Genomic DNA, 22,998 nt, shown 5'->3' with positions numbered 1-22,998 from the left:
ATTTTCACTAATTTTTAATTAAATGATGAAATTTAATTAACTAATTACAGTAGCTGAAAATCTGGCAGTTCAGATTTACAACTGATTAATCCAAACAGAAAAACAGTAAAATGTTTTAATGGAATGCTCTATTTAAAGCATTCTTACTATTTTTTCAATTTATATTTTGTAGAGTTTCTGAATTAATCCAAACTTCAGTTAATTTTTATATACTAAACATTTTACCATATCTACTTTACGTGTTAATCCAGCCATTTATTTAAATGATATTTACATAATCCATTAAGTTTGTTTTATGAAAATCAGTCAATTTCATCACTTTGAAACATTATTAAATGAATAGCTATTTGGGAGTTGGCATGGTAGTTGACACTGCTGGTGACTTTTTGCTTAACCTTGAAGTATTGTTGAAGTGCTTCTGATTTATACAAATGCATTGAAGAGTTATCTGATGGTTCAATTTAAAATGAGTAGATTGTGCTTAAGGTTAATTAGATGTCTCCTAATAATTTCAGGGATAGAGCCCAATCCTGGCCCTTTATTGAGATCCCCTCCGGACCTAGAGAGTACGCATCAGACCTCGTAAAGGTTATACTAGAGAAACTGTAAGGGGTAATTTATCTGAATTTGTAGAGGAGGAACATGCTCTATTCAAAGAAACTCCTTCGAAAGGAAAACCAGTGGTGGTAAGAGATACAAACATTCAGGATTATTTTACACCATCAGAAGTAGCGGAGGATTATCTTGTCGAAGAGTCACAATATACCATTAAAGCAGTGTATGATTTAATCCAAGAGAAGTTCACACAACTTAATGATGACCTGCATGCAATTAAGGAAGATCTAAGTTTATTGAAGAAAGAACATAACGACCTAAAGGAGGACTTAAAAAATGTCTCACATAAAATGGAAAAACTGGATCAGGTCATCTGTAACGACAGACCGTTGAGAGGTATGTTGAAATTTCAATTAGACAAGTTAATAAATGAAAAAATGAGAAACATTATAATTTTTAACTTTCCGTTTGTGACTGATGATCCTTCTAATGAGATATCTCATTTTATTAGGAATGATTTAGGCCTAGAGGAATGTAGTTTGATTAGTTTAGTCAGAATATCCAGAAATGATGCTAAGTCTATAGTTAAAATTACCCTCAACTCTGTTTATGAGAGGAATTTAATCTTACATGCATTCTGGAAAGCCAAGCCGAATTTATCAAATAGGTTCAAGGAGAATATTATATTTTCTGCTGATTTATGTAAACGATCAAGGGTCAGGAGGCAAAAGCTAATTGCTAAAATAGCCCAGGAAAAAAGGATATAAAGTCATCGTAAGAGATGACTATTATATTAAGGATGGCAGCATGTTTACATATGATATAAATTTGAATGAATTTATCCAATTGGACTGTTTTTTATAAGGAAACAAACGTCAGACAACTATATCTTTCCAAGAATGATGGAAGATAGCAAGGAAAAATTGAATAATATAAGAAACAACAATATTGTGACCCTTCAAAAAGGTAAGCCAAATTCAATAATTCCGATTTCTCCTGAGCTGAGTTATTGCGCTGATTCTGGAAATTTATACATCACTATATTTCCTTACTGAAGAGACAATATAAAATAAAATAATCAACCATTCCAACTTCAGCAAAAATTCTTTAATCCTAAGAACGTTTTCAAACGCATTAAGCGTCCATCTTCAGTTACATCTTTAAATCAAATATGAAATTCGAACAAATATTAAATTCGAACAAATATTACATAAATTAACGGTACGATTACAATAAATAAATAAATACATAAAAAATAAAAATAAAATAAAATAAACAGGATTATCGTAATTTACAAAATTATGTCAATATTTCATCAACAAATAAAAATAAAATAAAAATAAAACAAAAAATAAAAACGAAGCAAAAAACCAACGTGCGGTTTACACCAATCACGGATTATCTCAGTATTTCTTTACAAATGCCTTCATCCGTCATTAAAGATTTAAAACAATATCAGCTCTAGGAGTTATCGTACTTCTATGTTTAGCCCAAATCATCGCACAAAGATTTCCAAGCTGTGGAAAGCCCATCAGCGTCCCTATAATTAATGCATTGCGTACTTCTCTGCGCTCTGTGGATTTCCAATTTTTCGAAAAACTTTATTGCGTGTCTCGATCTAGTAGCCCTGATGATAGAGGCTTGGTCCCAAAAGACCGTGATGCCTTGCTGCTTAGCATAACTGGCCAGGATGGTACTATCAACTGATACAATTAAAGAGCTACAATACATCCGAACAACGGCTTTGCAACATGGCTACAGAACAGAAAAAATAGATGCTCTCATCAAGAAAGACCATAACCGAACGAGTGGGAAGAGTAGAAACCAACCAAGAGAGAAAGTGATCCTCGATTACATTCCTTTTCTTAAGCCGTTAGTTAAAAGGATTTCCAAGAGTAGGAATTTGCAGGTTATTTATCGACGTAATCCGACCATATACAAGCTTTTAAGGAATGATAAGATGAAGTATGAGCGTAACTCACTAACAGGAATTTATTCGATACCATTAAGGGAACATAGGTTCGATTCTAAATTAGTATATATAGGGGCAACTTTGAGAAATTTAAAAAAGAGGATTAATGAACACAAGCGATCGGTGGAAAAATCAGTTGATAGTACCGTCCTGGCCAGTTATGCTAAGCAGCAAGGCATCACGGTCTTTTGGGACCAAGCCTCTATCATCAGGGCTACTAGATCGAGACACGCAATAAAGTTTTTCGAAAAATTGGAAATCCACAGAGCGCAGAGAAGTACGCAATGCATTAATTATAGGGACGCTGATGGGCTTTCCACAGCTTGGAAATCTTTGTGCGATGATTTGGGCTAAACATAGAAGTACGATAACTCCTAGAGCTGATATTGTTTTAAATCTTTAATGACGGATGAAGGCATTTGTAAAGAAATACGGAGATAATCCATGATTGGTGTAAACCGCACGTTGGTTTTTTGTTTCGTTTTTATTTTTTGTTTTATTTTTATTTGTTGATGAAATATTGACATAATTTTGTAAATTACGATAATCCTGTTTATTTTATTTTATTTTTATTTTTTATGTATTTATTTATTTATTGTAATCGTACCGTTAATTTATGTAATATTTGTTCGAATTTAATATTTGTTCGAATTTCATATTTAATTTAAAGATGTAACTGAAGATGGACGCTTAATGCGTTTGAAAACGTTCTTAGGATTAAAGAATTTTTGCTGAAGTTGGAATGGTTGATTATTTTATTTTATCATTCACTTTGTAGGAACATCCAAGGTTTTGTCAAAAAAGTAAATGATCAATCCATAAAACAATATTTAATGTCAAACAGTATTGCTGGTATCTCTGAAACTTGGATGATCAATACAAATAATCTAGAAAACTTGGGTCTACAAGAAGAGTTTTGGATAATACATAGTGCCACACACAGTGCAGAGATTCAGCAGACTAGCAAGTGGCTTACTATTACTAATAAAGACATCTTTGGGTTATTTGAGGTATGTTCAACTTAAACCATGGATTATTTTTGCTTTAATAGGATTAAATTCCAAACTCCAAAATTTGTGAGGAGCTACAATTCTAGGAATAATATTAATGTATATTATCTCATCCTCAAATTACAGTAAATATTTTGAATCCCAGGAAGTGTGTTAAAACTGGAGGTAAGCAGATATGGTCCTACAGCATTTTTTATTAAGAGATGTATAAAATTGTTAATGAATTTAAGAAACAGTGGTGAAATTACGTCCAACCTCTTACATCAGTTATATAAAAAATTTATACTAGAATTTTCCTAAAAGAACTGGATATCTCAACTTTCTAAAATGATTAATAGTTTTGGCTGTTCAATTGAACCATACATTTTCTCGCCAGAACTCAGTGAAGAGTTGTGTAAGCAACTAATACAGAATATACTTGATATTTTATTGTCACGAGATGTAGAAGACAACCGTTCTCGATTATCATTAAATTGTTACACCCGTTATTGCTTTATCCAAATATCAACAGTTATATATTATCGAATCTTCTGTTTAGAGTGAAGAGATTTTTTATCCAACTTCGGCTCAACACAGATACACTAATGATAGATAACAAATTTTATATATATGCGAATAATTTATGCCCAAGATGTAACAAGTCATTTTCTAAATATTATCTGATTTGTGAGTGTGAGAAGAGTTATGAGTTAAAACAAATATGATCTTGTAAGTTTAAATGGATGTGTTTCATTGGATGTGATGTACAGATTACTCCATGTAGCAACATATCGATTTACATACAACTTGTATAGTTATGTTATAAATTTCTTTGATACTTAGATGTATACAATTGTCTTTTTGTGGTATATAAGTGAAATAGCTCCCTTTGTAACAGGCTGTTGCCTTATACTAATAATTATTATTGATTAATAATAGCTATTCAATTGAATAAAATAAGTTTGCATTAATGTTCAGTCATTTTCATTTATTTGGATAAACAAATGATCATATTAATAAATTAATAAATTAATTGATATGATGTTGATTTTTTATTAAACAAAATTTAAATACTGTAAATTAGCTCTTTATTTATTAAAGTATAATATCTTCAACATACATACATTCAAAACTTTTTAAAATAAAAAATAATTTAAAATATAAGAAAGAATAAGCTTAATGACAACAAGAAATGATTTTAATGAAAATTATCCAGTGATGAAATAATGAATAATAGTTTTCATAAGAATTTCAATAGAATTAGTAAAGAATAACAAATTTTTAATTATTTACTGACATTTATTTTGATTTCTAAGCACAATATTCTGATGAATTTTGTAGTAGTAGTAGTAGTAACATTAATAAATAGACCAATATCATCAATAGTTTTAATATTTCTCAAAAAGCAAGTAAGGGGAGATACAAATTATAAAACTATGTAGCATATATAAGTATTATGCATAACACTACAGTAAGGCCTTGTTTTAGGCAAGATTGATATAAGCAGATTAATGGTTTGCAGATGATGAATGATTAGATTAACTTTAGATGGATGCATAGGAGTAATTCTGACCTATTAATGTACTATACATGCTGAGTTTTTTTTTTAATGAAATTATGGTGCAAAAGTAATAATATAAAAATTAGAAGCAATTTTTTGCAACTTACCTTTGAAGAAAAAAATTATCAAGATAAGATGACAGTGGAAAATTCTAATGCAGATACAAAGAAAGCAGAAAATAAGTTGTATGCAGACAGTATTCATCTTTCATATATTAAAAATCTTATTCTTTTTTTATAGACATAACCACACAATTAATAAATTTTTATTCCTTTCTGAATAATATTCTAAATATAGTAAAAATACCACATACCATACATTACACAACATTCTACTAATAAAATTGTCCCATATCATAAATTATTTATTGGTCAAAAATCTAATATATTATAACAAAGTATTGAAATGCTGTTCTTCTTAATTTAAAAAATAAATCTAAATGGTATTGTTAAAGAAAAGTATTAAGATAATTTGGACAGACAACTGTGTTGGAAGAATTTGTGGTCTGAGGCTGTGATGCCATCACAGCCTCAGACCACAAATTCTTCCAACACTGTTACTTCAAATGAACTAAGAACCATTCCAGACATACAGTATAAGTAATAAACTTCCCAAAGTCCAATACAATAATTTATAGCCCAATTAATTACGACGATTGAATACAGATGTGAGTCCGCGGATTTTAGGGAAATTATAAATGAATGTTAAATGTTTTTTTTCGAATTGTAAACATCCACTGATAGAAAAAACTCATCGCATAGCATCCAATCAGATGTTGCCTCCGATGTCAACAATCAAGTGGGAAAGTTAGTATGTTGTTGCAAAACAAAGGCGGTCCATTACGCAACGACTCGTCAAAGAATGCAAGTCATTGTCAACAACAAACGATCACGTGACCCCTTTCCCACGATAATGATATAAAAGAGACAGACACCTGAACTCAGGGTGATCGTCATAGAAAGTTATAATTGTGAATGTGCTATTCTAGTCTCCCAGCCCTCCACTGACCAAACGAAAGATGAAGACTCCAACTGGGAGACATTTGACGGCTCCAAGCTTACATACAGATGATGTTTGTCATATTGGCTCTCCACTTCCACCTAGAGGTATTTTGTTATAGGCCTGTGAACTCTCTCTGAGGAACTAGGACACTAGGCACATGGCATAGATAGTAAATTAGTCACTATCCTTTTGTAAATAACTGACAGTGTAACTGCATTTAACTGCATATAGCTCTGTATATCCTCCTGTATTCTAGATTTAGATGTTTATTAAACTTTTATTTAGTTATCTGTTAAACCCTGTCTGCCTGTCTAATTTTGGAAATCGGACACCTATTGACTTGTCCACTCCTTGCCACTTGATTAAAGCCCTCCAAAATAGAAAGTGAGCGAGTTTTACCAACTCGATGTGTAAGTGGCTTTTAGGGAACTGACCCCATATTCTCACACAACATAAGAAAACGAGAGATAAAGGAGATAGCTTAGAATTTAAGCTCTTAGAAGAGGATGACATCAAAGAATTAATTAATGGACAGACAACAGTATTAATAGATAATGATCTTGTTTGTTCAAGCATGAGAACAAAGTTGAGGAGGGACAACTCCACAAGCAGTTCAACATGGAAAATGAAAGCAATGTGTAATCCTTATAATATGATGGCAATTTGATTTGTCTAGTGAAATTCAGAGAGTTAATTATGTATGCTGTAAAATATTGTCATGTTCAGGGAATTAAAATGAAAGCTGCAGCAGCTTCCCATCACTATGGTCATCTAAAAGACAACTAACATTGGCAAATAATACTCCCAGTGCTACTGAATATGATTATTAAGTCAGAAAATTATGATTCTCCAACTCCTGACATTCCAAATAAAGAAAACTACTGTTTGCTACTCACTGTTGTGAATATCCTGGTTCGTACGTAAGTTCAGAATCATCAGACTAAAATTTTATTCATAACAATAAAAAATACTTTAACGTTTTCCTGCTACTTAAATGTTATGTAAATGGTTTCATGAGTGTCTAGACTATTTGAGGTGAGACAGATTCATGCAGAATCTCATTTACATGGTATCTGCTGACACACAATCCCCTATGTATAACAAGACCATACTGTAGTTTAAGATTCTCACAATGTTAAAATTTATTTCATCTCCATAGTAGATTTAAAATAATAAATAAATATTCTGTAAATTTAGCCATATTCATTGAAATCCAAGAAATAGCTGTTTGATGCTCTCTAATCTCTGATGTATTTTAAGCTGATGTTCAATAAAAACAATAATGAAATGATGATGATGAGAGAAACCATACTATGACATAAAAAACATTCAGAAATATTTAATCTATCTTAATCATTTGATATTCTGCTCTTCAAATTTGATACTTAAAACTAAATTATTAGATAAATATTAGCCATTAAAAAATTACCCAAAGATCATATCTGTATGAATCAAATATTCTTTGTTGTATTCCAAAAAGTTTTGTACTGAAGAAGTAATTTGAACAATTAATATCATAAGAGAAGAATCAATAAAGTATTGCAAATATTATGTAGGCTTAGGCATCTTTTTCTGCTTAAAGCTAATAATCTTTTAATCAAAACACACTCTTTCCAGTCAAACCTTCTGCTTTTCTTTTGGGCAAGAGCCATTTATTTAACTGAACTTTCTTTTAATAATACCGTATTTTACGGACTATAAGACGCACCTTAATTTTTAAGCAATTTTTAAAAAACAAATACCTATAAGACGCTGCGGACTACAAGACGCACCTGAATTTTGGAGGCAATTTTTCAAAGAAAAAAGTGCATCTTATAGTCCGTAAAATACGGTATTAACTGAAGTATAACATTTCTAAAATGTATGTACCTACTAAGAATAATAATTACAATTTTATACTTTTTAAAAACTTCCACTTATTATTGATCATAGATTATCAACCTCTCTTTTCTTCCATGACAACAAAAGTCAGAAAATTTGTATCCAAGTTCTTCATAGCAATAACTAGTTTACCACTAGATAATAGATATCTCAGAATATTATAAAATAAATATTTACAAACCAGTTTGGTTTTCATATCATTGTTCACAACTAATCTTATCTTCATATAGATTAGAATGCACTTAAACAAATTTTCTTTATTTTTGAAAATCCAAAGAAATTTAAATTTTACTAAAGACTAGATTGATTTTTAATTTCAATATATACAGTAAGACCCCGCTTAACGCGGGGGATGCGTTCCTACACGACAAAGTGCTAAACAAAACAGCGTTAAACGAGGTCATTTTAACAGAGTAAATAGGGATAGGGGAACACACGACTAAAAATAAACAAATTTTACTTTAATTTTAAGTTATTTTTATATTAATTTGTATAATAATATATGTTAAATAACACATAGACATATGCACACAGAAATGTAAAATTCATTTTTTGTGATGAAGGTCCTGACTTTTCTAAAATTCTTGTTTTTTTGCAATAAAGTCATGAAGTTTCATTTGTCACTTTTTTACTTTCCTTAAGCAAATGTCGGTAGCAGAACATCTCATCCAAAGCACCTCATTTTGCTTTTGCACTCCTTTTAAAATCTGGATCATTCGCTGAAATTTAATCAACTATTTTGGTTATCGTTACCAAACTTTCACTAAGGAAATCTGTAGAGAAATATTTTGGGTTCTTCATTTTCAGAATCTCTATTTTCCAGTGGTACATGAATTCCTTGTTCTGCCAGTTCTTGAAGGTCGTCATTGGTAAGACTCTCAACAGAAACCTGTGGTAACTCCTCAGTATTCTGCTCGTCTACACTTCCTAATCCTGCTGTATCTATTAGGTTGAGTTTGGTCAACCTAACAATACAGCGATAGGCTCTTCTTGTTGAGAATTCTTCAATACCTTCAGCCATAACTTCTTTTACACTTCATTCGTGCATTTATCAGTTAATTCTTGCCAAGCAAAGCCGATATTGCCTATGGCATTCATAATGTTATATTTTTTCCAAAATTGCACCAAACAAACATAGATTTAAAGAAAGTACACCATTTTGCCACCTAGTTCTGATTGGTTTGTGTTAATAAATAATCGTATTATATACGAATCAATGATAATTTAAATCAGCATAAATTTTGAGCTTTTTTTTAGGCTTCAGCAGACTGCATTATTTCGAATCAGCATTAAGTGGGGTCTTACTGTATTGTTTCTTTCCAATATTGTTTTCAATATTTTACGTCTTAACAGCATTTTTATTAAAATGATAACAAGAACATTTCTATACATATTAGAGATCATCAATAAGATATTTCTAGTGCTTCCTAAATCTGATCAGTAAAACAATTTCCGAGTCCTAAATCAGTCCTAAATTTTTTGCATAGCATTTCTGAAATATTTTAATTCTTCCTAGCCATTCAATAATGTTTTAAACAAATTTAATGTGCAACTTTTTATAATTACATTTAATCAGTATTTTTTTAAGATAAAAAAATTGGCCATTTCAAATTTAAATCTCTTTAATAAAAGTTCCATAAAAGCTATTCAGAAAATATTGTATGACAGTATTAATACAAGTTTCTGCTGTCAGCAAAGAGCAAAAAATCCCACAAGTTTTTTATGCATATGGCCAATAACTCTATAATTTTGCATTTTCATAATGTGTACAAAAATTTCTTTAATATTCAGAAATTGTTTTACAAACAATCGGTGTTTGTAATTTCTGAATATAGGCAGTAGAAAGGCTATAAGAGAACAAATCCATCAGTAAGTTATAAAATATTTCCTTATTTAATGTTTCTGTTATGTCATAGAATTTAAAAAAAAAAAAAAAAAATTCCGTTAAGTGAACAATAATTGTATCATTACCCTATAACAATAATTAATCATATTTGTAAAAATATAAATTTATTACTCTTCATTTTTGTTTATTATTTACTTGTATTTCTGTTAACCATGTAAATTATTTTTATTTTTGGTCATTTTATAGGGCCTAATACTAATAATTTCTTTTTCTTATGTTAAGCATTTTATTTCACAAAGAATTTTTGAATAACATTTATGGCAACATTCTTATTATTTCAGTCTACTTCCATGTCCATATGAACATCTTTTGTTAATCATGCTAAGCAAATATTTGTCATTTTCTGTTGTATTTCTATACTAATTTAGATGCTATTCTTGGTTATAATATATCTAATTACAGAACCTCTTCAGCATAAAGTAAAACGAAGAAGATTTTATCTTCTATGTTTTACTGGATGCTGAAAAGGTTCTGTGATTAGATGTTAATGTGTTTCCAGTAATAGAGAAGTACAATTTTGGTTATAATAATCATTGTTAAGCAAATGTCGAATAATGTGTTATATGATTGTCTTATTGACATGCAAATCTTTACCGATGCTAAGCTCGTACAAATGACAGTATAATGAAAAATATAGTTATGTCTTTTAAATAAGCTGAAACTTCACTTTCAAAATATTTTTACAATTATGACAAAGTAAAAACAATAACATTTTTACAATAATGATATCAGTTCTAACATCGCATTGCATAAATTATTTGTGTAAGTACTTAGATTTGTAATCATCATTCCAAATGAGTAATTAAACTTCATTGGTACTAATGATAAAACTAAGTAAATTGTTGTAATATATGTTCAAATATTGAATATTTACTGTAAGATAATCCAGATTTCCTAAAAATTATTTTTCTAATAAAAATAATTTCTGAAGATAGAGTTACAATTTTTAACATTTAAATAAAAGTTTTCTGATTGTTATAAACTGTATTAAATTATTTTATTCTCTAAATTTTATATATGTATAAATGTAAAAATCTGTTCTAACTCAAATCATTCGTAAGAGAAAATTATAAAATGGAAATATTTTCTATTCTTACAGCAGTTAAAACTTTCTAAGTTATTCTCCTTGAAATGCCCATACAATAGAATTTAATGGATTATGAAAATAATCAGATATCAAATAGTTAACTATATTAATTTATAATTATAAGTATAATTAAATATTGTGTAATGACACAAACACTTTTAAAAAAGTATTAATAATTTTAAAGTTATAACTGCACATTACAGAAAAAAAGGTCAAAAATTTAGTTTGTAAATAAATTTCATTCGATAATATAAATGGTAGAATTTGGATACAAATTATTGGATAATACTATTGTCAGTGATTGAAAGTTTCTACAAATTAAATATTCTTCAATGACCCTAGAAATGCTATTTCAAACTATTATGGAAATAGTGTCATGAATATGTTGTTTACAGTCATATTAATTTTGAAAAAGTTCTATTTTTGGTATATTTTGATTAAATAAATTCTAAAATGTGAAGTAATATATTCAACAAAACATTTTTTATTTAAATAATTAAATATATAAAAGATGGTAAGACATCATTTTACTAGTAATAATATATCAGCTACTAAATAATTTACATCAAATTCTGCCATTCAAATTCAAAATAAAATCAAATTTCTCTTTAAGATGCAGATTTCTAAATAAATGTTAGCTTTTAAAAAGAAAATGCCTTTAAAATATTTTACAAAAGATGAATATCTGTTACTGTCCAAGCAGATATTCATACTTTTATTTGAAATTAAAATAATTAATTGATATAAATAATTAATTAATTTATATATGAAATTTAATTTGTATTATATAATAAAAATGATTAACCAAAATCTAGACATGTAAGAAATTTCATATCAGATGCACTATAATAAGAAAAAAAAATCTGAAGATATCAATAACTGCATATGACTAACATATTCCAGTTAATTTACATACTGTTGTAATTAAGACTAATTGATATATGGTATTAGAAACTATATTCTGTTTATCTAGTAACAGTCTCTTTAATCCGAAAAATATATTGATGGTAGACTGTCTCACAGCTTAACAGGTTCAAACTCCTTTATTGCTTTTTTAGAAATGCATTTCGGATCAGTAAAACAGTTTCTCGGATTAAAGAGACTATTACTAGCTCAACATATAATACAGCTACCATAGGAAATTTAATATATTCTGTTTATTTCAATTTTACATTTTAATTAAAAGACTAGTTTGAAATATTAAAATTAATCAAATTGAAAACTATCATTATCAAATAATAATTTAGCAGTAAACACAAACACATTTCATGTCAGGTTTGCTTATTTTAATTTGTTGCTTTGTTTTCAAATGATTTTGTTGACTAGGTAATTTATTTCTTACAATTCATAATACTGATGACATAATACCATATAAAATATTTTCCTGCTCTGATTACATTACATTATCAGTTACTGATTTTCAGATTTTTTTTCCCAAAATGTATGGTTAAATGAAATATTATAATACATATAGATATATTAAAAAACAAAAAATGCAAATCAGCATAAATCTTTATAGTCAATATGCATTAACAACAATATAAATTGCATGCAACAAAAATAAAAGATTGAAATAAAATTTACACAAACAATAAATGTTGCATGTATATAAAAATAATTGTTACAACAGACTTTAAATATGGCATGCAAACAGATAAATGATTAAATTGTCTGACCTGCCATTGGGAAGACGGGTACCCCACCTGGAGGTGGTGGATGATGTGACGGCCCAGGAAAAAAGGCCATGCCTGCAGATAAACCGTTGGAGCCCAAAGTAAGCATAAATAAAAAAAATGCAAAAATAGCAAGAAGCTCTACAAACCCTCTAAATAATGATTTTATTATTAATTATAAAATAATTTATATTACAATAAAATTATTACAATAGAAACTTTATACTATGACTAATATTTGGAATTTTAACAATTATTATGAATAAATTTCAATGAACTGAAATGATATTAATTAAAAATTATTATTTTCAACAAATTACATATCAGAATATTAAGAATATTTTGTAATTTCAGTATATCTCAAAAAATTTGTTTATTAGCATAATTATTGATTCAGATAGTAATTCTTGACCCCTAAGAACTAATGCTTTTATTATATAGAACAATTATTTTATACTATCTCTTTATTGTCCTGAAATAGAATTCATATGTTACATACATAATTTCACAACAACAATAGAACTTTCTACACACACGAAGAGAAAAATTTCACACAAAAAAGACGTTAAGGAGTACTTTATTTCTCTGAGAGCGTTTTCAATGTTGTTATGAACATCATCTTCAGGCACAAATACGAACTGAACGTTTTTTCCGAATAAATTTAAATTACAAACAGGAACGGCATTAACCGAACAGAATATAAAAACTTTTAGAACAAAAAGTTTTTAAAGACTTATTTTTAAAAATTGCATAATATCTATGCACATGCACTTAAATACACAGAGAAGGTGGAAAAACACAGTTAAATAGAATTATTTATTCTGCTTATATAAACTGATCCAAATTCCAGGTAACTTGAGGGTGGGGGAGTTGCATGGGGACAATAATGTGGTGAAAAGGGACTCCAAAATTAGCACCAGACTCAAGGGCGACGTCAAGGGGGACAGGAGGGGGCAGCTGCCCTCCCCTAGATTTTCAAAAAAAAATTATTTAAATGCTAAGTTTTAATTAAAATAATTTTATTAGGCTTCTTGTAAGTTAAAAAAATGTTTTAATTAAAATATTTCTTTTCCGGTACATAGTAAATGATTAAAACTTTATGAATCGTTTTTATTTTACCTATATACAATTCATATCCTCTATCACTTTACATCATCTTGCCCCCCTGGCCCATTGGCTGGCATCGTCCTTGACCAGACCCCTATCACCACAGTGCCTGAGCAACACAGTACGATCCCAAAGCAGGGTGTGATAATGCTGTAACACCATCTTTTTGGTAAATATATTTATTTACCAAAAAGGTGTGGTTTTTAATTTTAAACTCTACTAATGACACAACTTGACACATTTTAAATAATCTGTAAAATACTTGAAAATCAAAGTTTTATTTATTGAAATAATTAAAAACAACTTATTAAATTAGCAATTAAAAAATGTCAAGAAGAATTCATTCAAAAATAAACAAGGAAAAAATTTACATCAGCAGCAAATTTTATTTTTATATATAGTATATAGATAGTATTATATATACACACATAACAACTTGTATATATATTATACATTTATGCACAATATTTCTAAAAAATAAACCAGATATGAAAAGCAAATAAGAAAAAAATTTATTGTAATCTCTGAATTAATAACATTAATTCATAAGAAATAATACCTCAATTTTATTATTTCACAATTTACAAAAATACTGTCTGTTTAGTTTTCTGAAATTCTGAATAATTTTAAAATTGTTTATTAGATTTTGTTTAATCTAATAAACAGCTTCTTCAAGTTATAACAACTCAATATTTATTGGTGAAAAAGATTTTATTAGAATTTAAAATAAAATCATGAAACAACTTTAACAGTCTTAAAATATTTCAAAATCAGTTTTATTCATTAAACATATCAAAGTAAATCATATAATTAAAAAATACACCAGTTTTTTCCAAACATTCTTCTAATTTTATTTCTCATTTCTTTTGATCTTACTCTAGAAGAAAAATAGTATGTTTTATGATTAATATAAAATTAAATTTATGTTTTTCAGATATTTCCAACTTTGTTCATATTAATAAACAATTAAAATATTTTTTTGCAAAAATACGTTTTGATGTTCCAAATTTTTGAAAATTGTAAGATTCTTTATAACTTAATGTGTTGTCAAATGAATTTTGCTTATAATTATTCTGGTTATATTATGAAAACACTTTTTATAATTTTATTATTATTGTTATTAACAAAAATTCATATGAAAACAATTTATAAGTTAAATATCTGGTCAATTTAATTATTTGACAAACAGGAAAATAAAGATGAAATTTGAAGATGCACTTATGTATTGAATAGATTCATTTTTACTTAGCATTACTATAATGTCAAAACAAAAAATACAAATAAAAACAGCAACACAAAATAAATGCTCAGTACAAAAGCAAGCATATAGATTAATTTAATGAAAACAATTATGATAATCATAATTCCTACATATTCACCAAGAATTAGGACTATCATATAATAAAATGAATTAAAATTGCAGTAATTCCTTCTTTATACAATTCATCTTAACACAGATGAAAAATTTTTAAATTTTAAATAATCAACTTTATGGAAATAAATGATGGTTACATTAAAATGCACGTTTTTGTTATCATTAAATCTAATATCAGCTGAGTTCTCAATTAGTAGTTAGATTTAAATTTATAAATAATAATGAAGACCAACATAAACTGTCTTGCAGATTAATTTGCAATGTAAAAAAAATATCTGAAGTCTCATAAAAAAATTTAAATTATAAGTAAAAAATTCTTATTTTGCAAAAACTTTAAAATTCATACACAAATGCAAATTTATCAAATTAAAGAAATAAAATGCAATCTTTCTAATCCAAATAATTATTACAGACTTGTTTGGATTGATGAAAGTTTAGATTAGCAAGGTTATGTATAAAGAATAGGAAGTCAAAAAGAACTAGACAAATACATGTATTTTAAAAATTTTTTACAGCATTTGAATCATTTATCTTTGTTAAATTTGCAGTACATGTTAGTTTTACAAATTCATCATGCTTTTAAAAAGAATCTAAGATTTATCTTTGCTTTTGTCTGGAACATTTAGTAGAAAAATAAACGAAATTGCAGTAATTCCTTCTTTATACAATTCATCTTAACACAGATGAAAAATTTTTAAATTTTAAATAATCAACTTTATGGAAATAAATGATGGTTACATTAAAATGCACGTTTTTGTTATCAGTAATTTCTTATATAGATATATATTTTAAAAAACTTTTCTACTCCAGTGAGAGTAAAATACTGTATTTGAAAACATCACAAAGATTTCAATTTTAAATAGCTTTCCATGGCTCGATTCATGTAACCAATTACTCTTGTAAATAAAGAGAATACTGTAACATGATCTATTTTTCAGGCAATGAATTGTTGCTTTTTAAAATAGAAGAAAGGAATTCAGAGTGCAGTAATGATTGTTCAGTTGCTGACTCATAAAAAACTCAGAAACTAAAAATAATCACTAATGTGCTTAATTTTCACAATTAGAGTTTAAATGTAAAAATGATCAGTAATTTATCAATAAACCAATAACATTTTGAAAATTTTCTGTATTAATAGTAGTAATAATAAAAAAAAAAACCCAGTAAATTTGCAATGTGTATTTCAGATCATTAAAAAAATAAAAGTCTAAATATAATATAGTTATAATATAAAAATTATTATTGAATTTGAATTTTTCTGTACATTGATGATAATTTTCCCAATTTTTTTCCTTTCTTTACTCTGATATTTTTTAATTTTCAAGAAAAGATTAGAAAAATAATTAATTTTTAATGCCTTTTACATTGATATATAACAAATTTTATAAATATATAATATTTTATATATACATACAAAACTGAGAAAACTCAAAAATGCATAACAGATATTTAAAATAGCATTTTATAAGAAGAAAAACTGGCATTCAAAACTGTCTAACATTATTCTAACATAAATAAATAAATAATTTATGCAAATTATTTTTTTAATTTCAAAAGTAAAACAAAAATCTTATACTTAAGAAGTCATTGTAATATTTCTAGAATAATTTTAATTTTAACTTCAAAAAATATACATATTTAAAAAATTCAATGAGATAATTTATCATCATCTTTTATTAATGTATTATTCTAAAGATAGAATTAAAATTATTCCAAAAATTTTAAAGTTACAGTGATCGTTAAAAAGAAAACAAGTACTTGTTAGTAACCAATGAATACTATGATATGCTTCTTGTCTAGTCTTCTTAATGGTTTGTGAGCTGTAAGGTTGGTTTTACTTTACAGCTAGACTTATTACACCACGACAGGACATCAAATTAGACTTAGAAAAAACACTATTTTATTCTCAGAATGCATTTTGGATGTGGAGAAAGCATTTCAGGCGTGATTCTGGAATGAACTTTGAATTATCTGGTTACTCTATTCGTGTTACTGTGTATCTGCATAGCATTTTGTTTTAACAATGTATATTTTCACTACTTTATTTATTGTTTGACCAGTACCTCTGTTTATTATTGTGTTATTGTATCAGCACTAACCTCATTGTGTAAAAATTTTGTTTTATCTCGTGTTTAATATTTTAATATTCAAAACATCCAATCGTCATGTTAAATCAAAAAAGCTGATGAGGGACTCTACATCCGAAATGCATTTTGAGAATAAAATAGTGTTTTTCTAAGTCTAATTTGATGTCCTGTCATGGTGTAATAAGCTAGCAGTAAAGTAAAGCCAACCTTAGAGCTCACAAACCATTACTTGTTAGTAAGTTTGATTTCTTTCTCATTTTCATTTTTAACTCTTTCTGCTCTATAGGCACTAAGAGAATTTTTCCTCCATATCCATGTAGGCCCAGGGCACTAACTATGATTTGCTTAAACATAATATGATTTTTTTTAAATACAATATTGGAGACAAAATACAAAAATAATTTGTTTTTTAGCTTGAAGTTTTCTGAACAACCATTCACAATCAGGGATCCTACTCAAATTTTTCTTTTAAATTCCATGACTTTCCCTGACCAACAGTTATATATTCTTACTATAATTGCCAAATTATAAGACTAAAAATAAATTGTTTTTATTAAATTAAAATAGTTTATCCTGTTATTAATCCACAATCATAAATCTACATGGCTTTGAAAAAAAGAAAAAAGTCATTATTTATTTATTCATTAATAAATCATGTTTAATACATGTACAAAAGTATATATTTATTAAGTTTATCCCTTAATAAATTTCCTGTACTTTATAAAATATTAATAAACAGGAAAATAAATCAAACATTGTTTTGGTATGCAATCAAAATTATTAAAATGAAAAATGACAAATAATAGCATTTAAATTTAAATTATTTATCATATTTTGTACTTTGTAAAATTTTGTATTTGCTTGGGAGAAATTTTGGGTCCTGAAAATATTCCGCACCCTTATCATAAGTTATATTGCATCATATTATTTCTTGCTGTCTGCAGACAGCTAAACGTAGTCAAGAATATTGTCAACAAAAAAAATCAACAAGGCAGCCAAAGAGGCTAATTACTTTTTGACAAATTCCGACTTTCTATGACTTTTTCCAAACAACGAAAATCTCAATTTTCCTGACTTTCCAGGTGAGTAGGAACCCTGCAGACACACAAATTTCAGATCCCTTGGTAGTATAGCTATTTTCCCATATGTATGACTATTATCGAAGAAGTGTACCTTCATCATCATTCACTGACAGTGATTTAACACCTATTGAAAGCTAACTTTGCTTAGAAATATGAGTTTTCAAAATTTTATTTATGAATTTATTAATGCATGGTTAGTCATCTAATAACCATTTATTAAAAGAAAATTGACTCCCATCATTTAGATTTGTGAGCTATCTTACTTCCTTGAAAGAACAACTCAAAAAATAAATTTGATTTAATATTTAAGCAATTTTTAATCAAAAATATAATTTTTCACATTTACATTCATGTTCACAGAAAAAAAAAATAGTGTAATCACTATCTTCAACACATAATCAGCCTTCATATTATGCCTAAAACTAAAATTAGAAATCAAGATCATGTTTAAAAAACTTAGTGATCAGTTATATATGAGATGGGATCCAAAAGTTCTGGGACTGGGACCATATACAGTATTTTTGCAGAATGACCAGCATGCTGATCTATCTGAGGATATCATGAAATCAGATATTTCCATATGGTAAAAACCAGCATGCCGGTTTATCTTGGGGAAATGCGAGAATGCCAGTTTAAGTGAGGTTATAAGACCCCTCTCTAGAGAGAGTATTAAAATACAAACAAGCATTTCTTCTAAAACTGTGAAACTGTCAGCATTACATCAAAAATTATGACTACATGTTTAATTTCTTCATTTTGTCTTTTTTAGCATTTAATTCACAACTGGTTTTGTTAGATCTGTTTAATTTTATATATTAACCGCAATTTAACCAGCATGCCAGCCTCTCCCATTTATATGTGGCATGCCAATCAATCAATGAAAATACAGTAGGAATTAAGTATATACCACAATCGTAGTAATTCCTAGTTTATGTTATACACAGGGAAGTGGTTTTGTCCAAATGTGATGACTGCAGCACATATAGGTATTGTCAGAAAAGTGTGAAATGCTTGATAATTAGTGAAATAAAGCATTTATTGAACAAGCATTAACATTACGTTTTCTGTTTGTTTTGGCAAAGGTCCAACAGAAACTTGCATGTTGAAACAGGTTTGTGATAAAAAAACTATGTCTTGGTCAAAAGTCTTCAACTGGCATGACAGTTCAAAGAAGGGTAGAGGGTAGAGAAGAGGTTGAATACGATGAACACAGTGGGTGACCAGGGCAACTAACACTGATGAAACATATTGAATGTTGCTATGATTGTATCACCTGTTTCCCAAGCTGGTATGTCAATTTCAGAGTTGATAGTTTTTGAGCACAAAAAAAGTGAAGAATTTAATGTTAGTTGAACTGAAAAACTTCTGAATTTTCCAAAGTTGGTAATACTAATTACTATGTACTGTACACTGCATTACTACAAACAAACTACTTCAAACAACCTTTACTCTGCAGTAAAATTAATTCTTTAATCTAACGTTTTCGGTTAGCTTTACTAACCCTCTTCAGGATTGCCAAAAAAATCGTTATTTCGAAAATTACGTTCAAAAAACTCTTTACAATTTAGAATGTTTTTAAACTTTCCGGCTGCGCAATCTCAGATCATTCTTTCACAGCTGCATACCGGCCGCTCTCCAAGCTGAAGGGATTCGATATGATTCTTTAAAATTAATGCTTTGTTCTTTTTCATTATACTTGTTAATACACCATGCCTCCGTATATTTAAGTTGCCTTATATTTGCCACTTTCTGTACAATTTTCGCATTGTCCCAGTTGATAGACACCTCGTCCGGATCCGCTATCGCATAGTTGGCTAACGCCGTAACTGGTTGCCTGCATCTTACATTTCTTTTATGCTCCTCTAACCTTACTGCCAGCGATCTCTTCGTAGCCCCTATATAATACAGCTCCGTACTCCTCCTTTTATCCTGCACTGGTATTCTGTAAACCCCTGGAATTTTCATTCTGTCTATGGGCGCTTTGTCGTTCCGTAGCAACTGAAATATAGTAGGGTTCCTCCTGTATGCTACTTTTTTATTCTTCTCTATTCCTATTCTTCTATATATGTTGCTTAATTGAGCTCTATACTCCATTATGGTAAATTCTCCCTTTTCTTTACTCTCGTTATTACCTTTCTCTATTTCCTGCACCAACCGTTTTATTTTGCTACTCTTTACTCCTACATGTTCTGCTATTTTCTTGATGTATTCTACCTCCCTTCTTGTGTCTTGCATCCTGCTACAATGCGTGTACACTCTTCTAAGCAGTGCTCTGAAGGCTGCCAACTTGTAGTTCGTCGGGTCATGGGAAGCCCATGGTATCATCTCTGGAACGTACGATGGTTTACGATACACTTTAGTAGTTATTTTTCCTTTTTCCTCCACTTCTACATCTATGTCCAGGAAATGTATTTTTCTATGGCTCTGCTGTTCTATTTCTAGTTCTAGCCCGAAGATATTGTTATTCATATCTTGACTGAATTTTTCCGCGTCTGGCTTCTCGTTCCATATAATACATACATCATCTACGTATCTTGCATACAGCACTATTTTTCCTTTATATTTATGCAATTTGCTACTTTCCAGAGATCTTACTACTAATTCGCATAATAACCCTGACACGGGGCTACCCATTGGCACGCCCCTATGTTGCTTGTATGTAGTATCTTCATGTTGTATGTTTTTTGAACGTAATTTTCGAAATAACGATTTTTTTGGCAATCCTGAAGAGGGTTAGTAAAGCTAACCGAAAACGTTAGATTAAAGAATTAATTTTACTGCAGAGTAAAGGTTGTTTGAAGTAGTTTGTTTGTAGTAATGCAGTGTACAGTACATAGTAATTAATGGTGGCATTGCCGGCCGGATGTTATAGAAGATTAGTGCTAAAAATTTGTAAGAACGATGCCAAACTTAATTTCTTATTAGAATGCAAAAAGTATGATGTAGTACCTATGTCAATTTGGCGAATACGGCTACCGGAAGGATGCTACTCGCTACTCCCAAAGCTAAAGGTATTGTGCTTAAGAAAGATGATTCGAAATACACGCCGGAGAAAGTATGTATTGCTGAAAGAATTAATAAAATTAGAGAACCAGCTGCATGATATAGACCCAGAATTGCTCGCAGATGTGAATAGCAGAGTGATAAATCTTACGTATCAGGTAGCAGGGAGGTTGAGGATTAGATACGAGAAGAAAATGACATGGTTAAAAAAACAGCAGCAACGATATACGAAAGCGCAGACCAGGTCCACATTAACTTGCTGGGATAACATTAATCCACCAAGATGCTTAAAGGAGGCTTGTAAGTGGGGTCCCAAATATGTTCCGCGCCCTAAGCTCAGATATGAAAGAATTATCCCCGATGTTGAGCAGGCATTGGAAGGGCTCAGTGAGCTCAAAAAAGAGGCGTTCAGATGGAGAACGGTTTTTAAAATTAACAATGAATGTAAAAGAAAAACTCAGGACAAGACATGGAAAGGTATAAGAGAAAGTAAAAAATGAATGAATGATAATGAGGTAGTGCTAACAAGGGCAGACAAGTCTAAAAACATGGTAATTATGAAGAAGGGCACGTATAAAAAAACTGCTAGCAGATTACATAAAGGACACTCAATGCACGGTAACGCACCCAAAGATTGTAGACCAGATGCAATCAAGAGTAAAACTGTTTAGTAAGACAGCTTTGGCTAAGCAGCTGCGAATGACGAAGATTATCGTATCCTCCCTGGCCGTTCCAAGACTATTCGGGTTTGCGAAGACCCATAAACCGGGAAAAAGCATAAGGCCGGTGGTAGATAAGTGCTCTGCTCCTACGATATTGCTAGAAAAAAAGCTCAAAGAATTTATTATGATAAACATGCCTGCACATCAGTATAGTGTAACGCAGGCAGTAGAGGTAATACAGAAGTTAAAGCAATTGAAATTAAACGAAAAAAGCTACATGACAGTATTCGATTTTAAGGCAATGTACCCATCGGTAAAGTTGGAGCCGTGTTTTGGGCACTTGAGAGATTTTTTGTTAGAAAAAGTAGAAAATGCAGCAAAAGTAAGAAGGCAAGTACTAGAATTGGCGCACTTAGCCACTTTTTCGTCGTTCTTCGAGTTTGAAGATACTACATACAAGCAACATAGGGGCGTGCCAATGGGTAGCCCCGTGTCAGGGTTATTATGCAAATTAGTAGTAAGATCTCTGGAAAGTAGCAAATTGCATAAATATAAAGGAAAAATAGTGCTGTATGCAAGATACGTAGATGATGTATGTATTATATGGAACGAGAAGCCAGACGCGGAAAAATTCAGTCAAGATATGAATAACAATATCTTCGGGCTAGAACTAGAAATAGAACAGCAGAGCCATAGAAAAATACATTTCCTGGACATAGATGTAGAAGTGGAGGAAAAAGGAAAAATAACTACTAAAGTGTATCGTAAACCATCGTACGTTCCAGAGATGATACCATGGGCTTCCCATGACCCGACGAACTACAAGTTGGCAGCCTTCAGAGCACTGCTTAGAAGAGCGTACACGCATTGTAGCAGGATGCAAGACACAAGAAGGGAAATAGAATACATCAAGAAAATAGCAGAACATGTAGGAGTAAAGAGTAGCAAAATAAAACGGTTGGTGCAGGAAATAGAGAAAGGTAATAACGAGAGTAAAGAAAAGGGAGAATTTACCATAATGGAGTATAGAGCTCAATTAAGCAACATATATAGAAG

At 29.5% G+C, this 22,998-nt stretch overlaps 1 protein-coding gene across 4 annotated transcripts in view; it reads right to left on the bottom strand.

The window, feature by feature from the left end:
- Positions 1 to 22,998, bottom strand: part of LOC136989336 (cell death-inducing p53-target protein 1) — a 45,350-nt gene that overhangs the window by 9,477 nt on the left and 12,875 nt on the right. For 2 of the 4 annotated variants that reach the window (XM_067287466.1, XM_067287467.1), the window contains exon 3: positions 12,630 to 12,701. The exons of the other annotated variants lie outside the window; for them this stretch is intronic. In XM_067287466.1, the coding sequence (XP_067143567.1) occupies positions 12,630 to 12,701 (72 nt within the window). The remainder of the gene's footprint in view (positions 1 to 12,629; positions 12,702 to 22,998) is intronic. 4 annotated transcript variants of the gene reach the window in all.

This window comes from Centruroides vittatus, unplaced genomic scaffold (assembly GCF_030686945.1).
Source record: "Centruroides vittatus isolate TY-2023 unplaced genomic scaffold, ASM3068694v2 scaffold_464, whole genome shotgun sequence".
NCBI classification, from domain to species: Eukaryota; Metazoa; Arthropoda; class Arachnida; order Scorpiones; family Buthidae; genus Centruroides; species Centruroides vittatus.
Note: the sequence above shows the minus strand (reverse complement) of the source record. Positions and strands in the feature narration are given on the sequence as shown.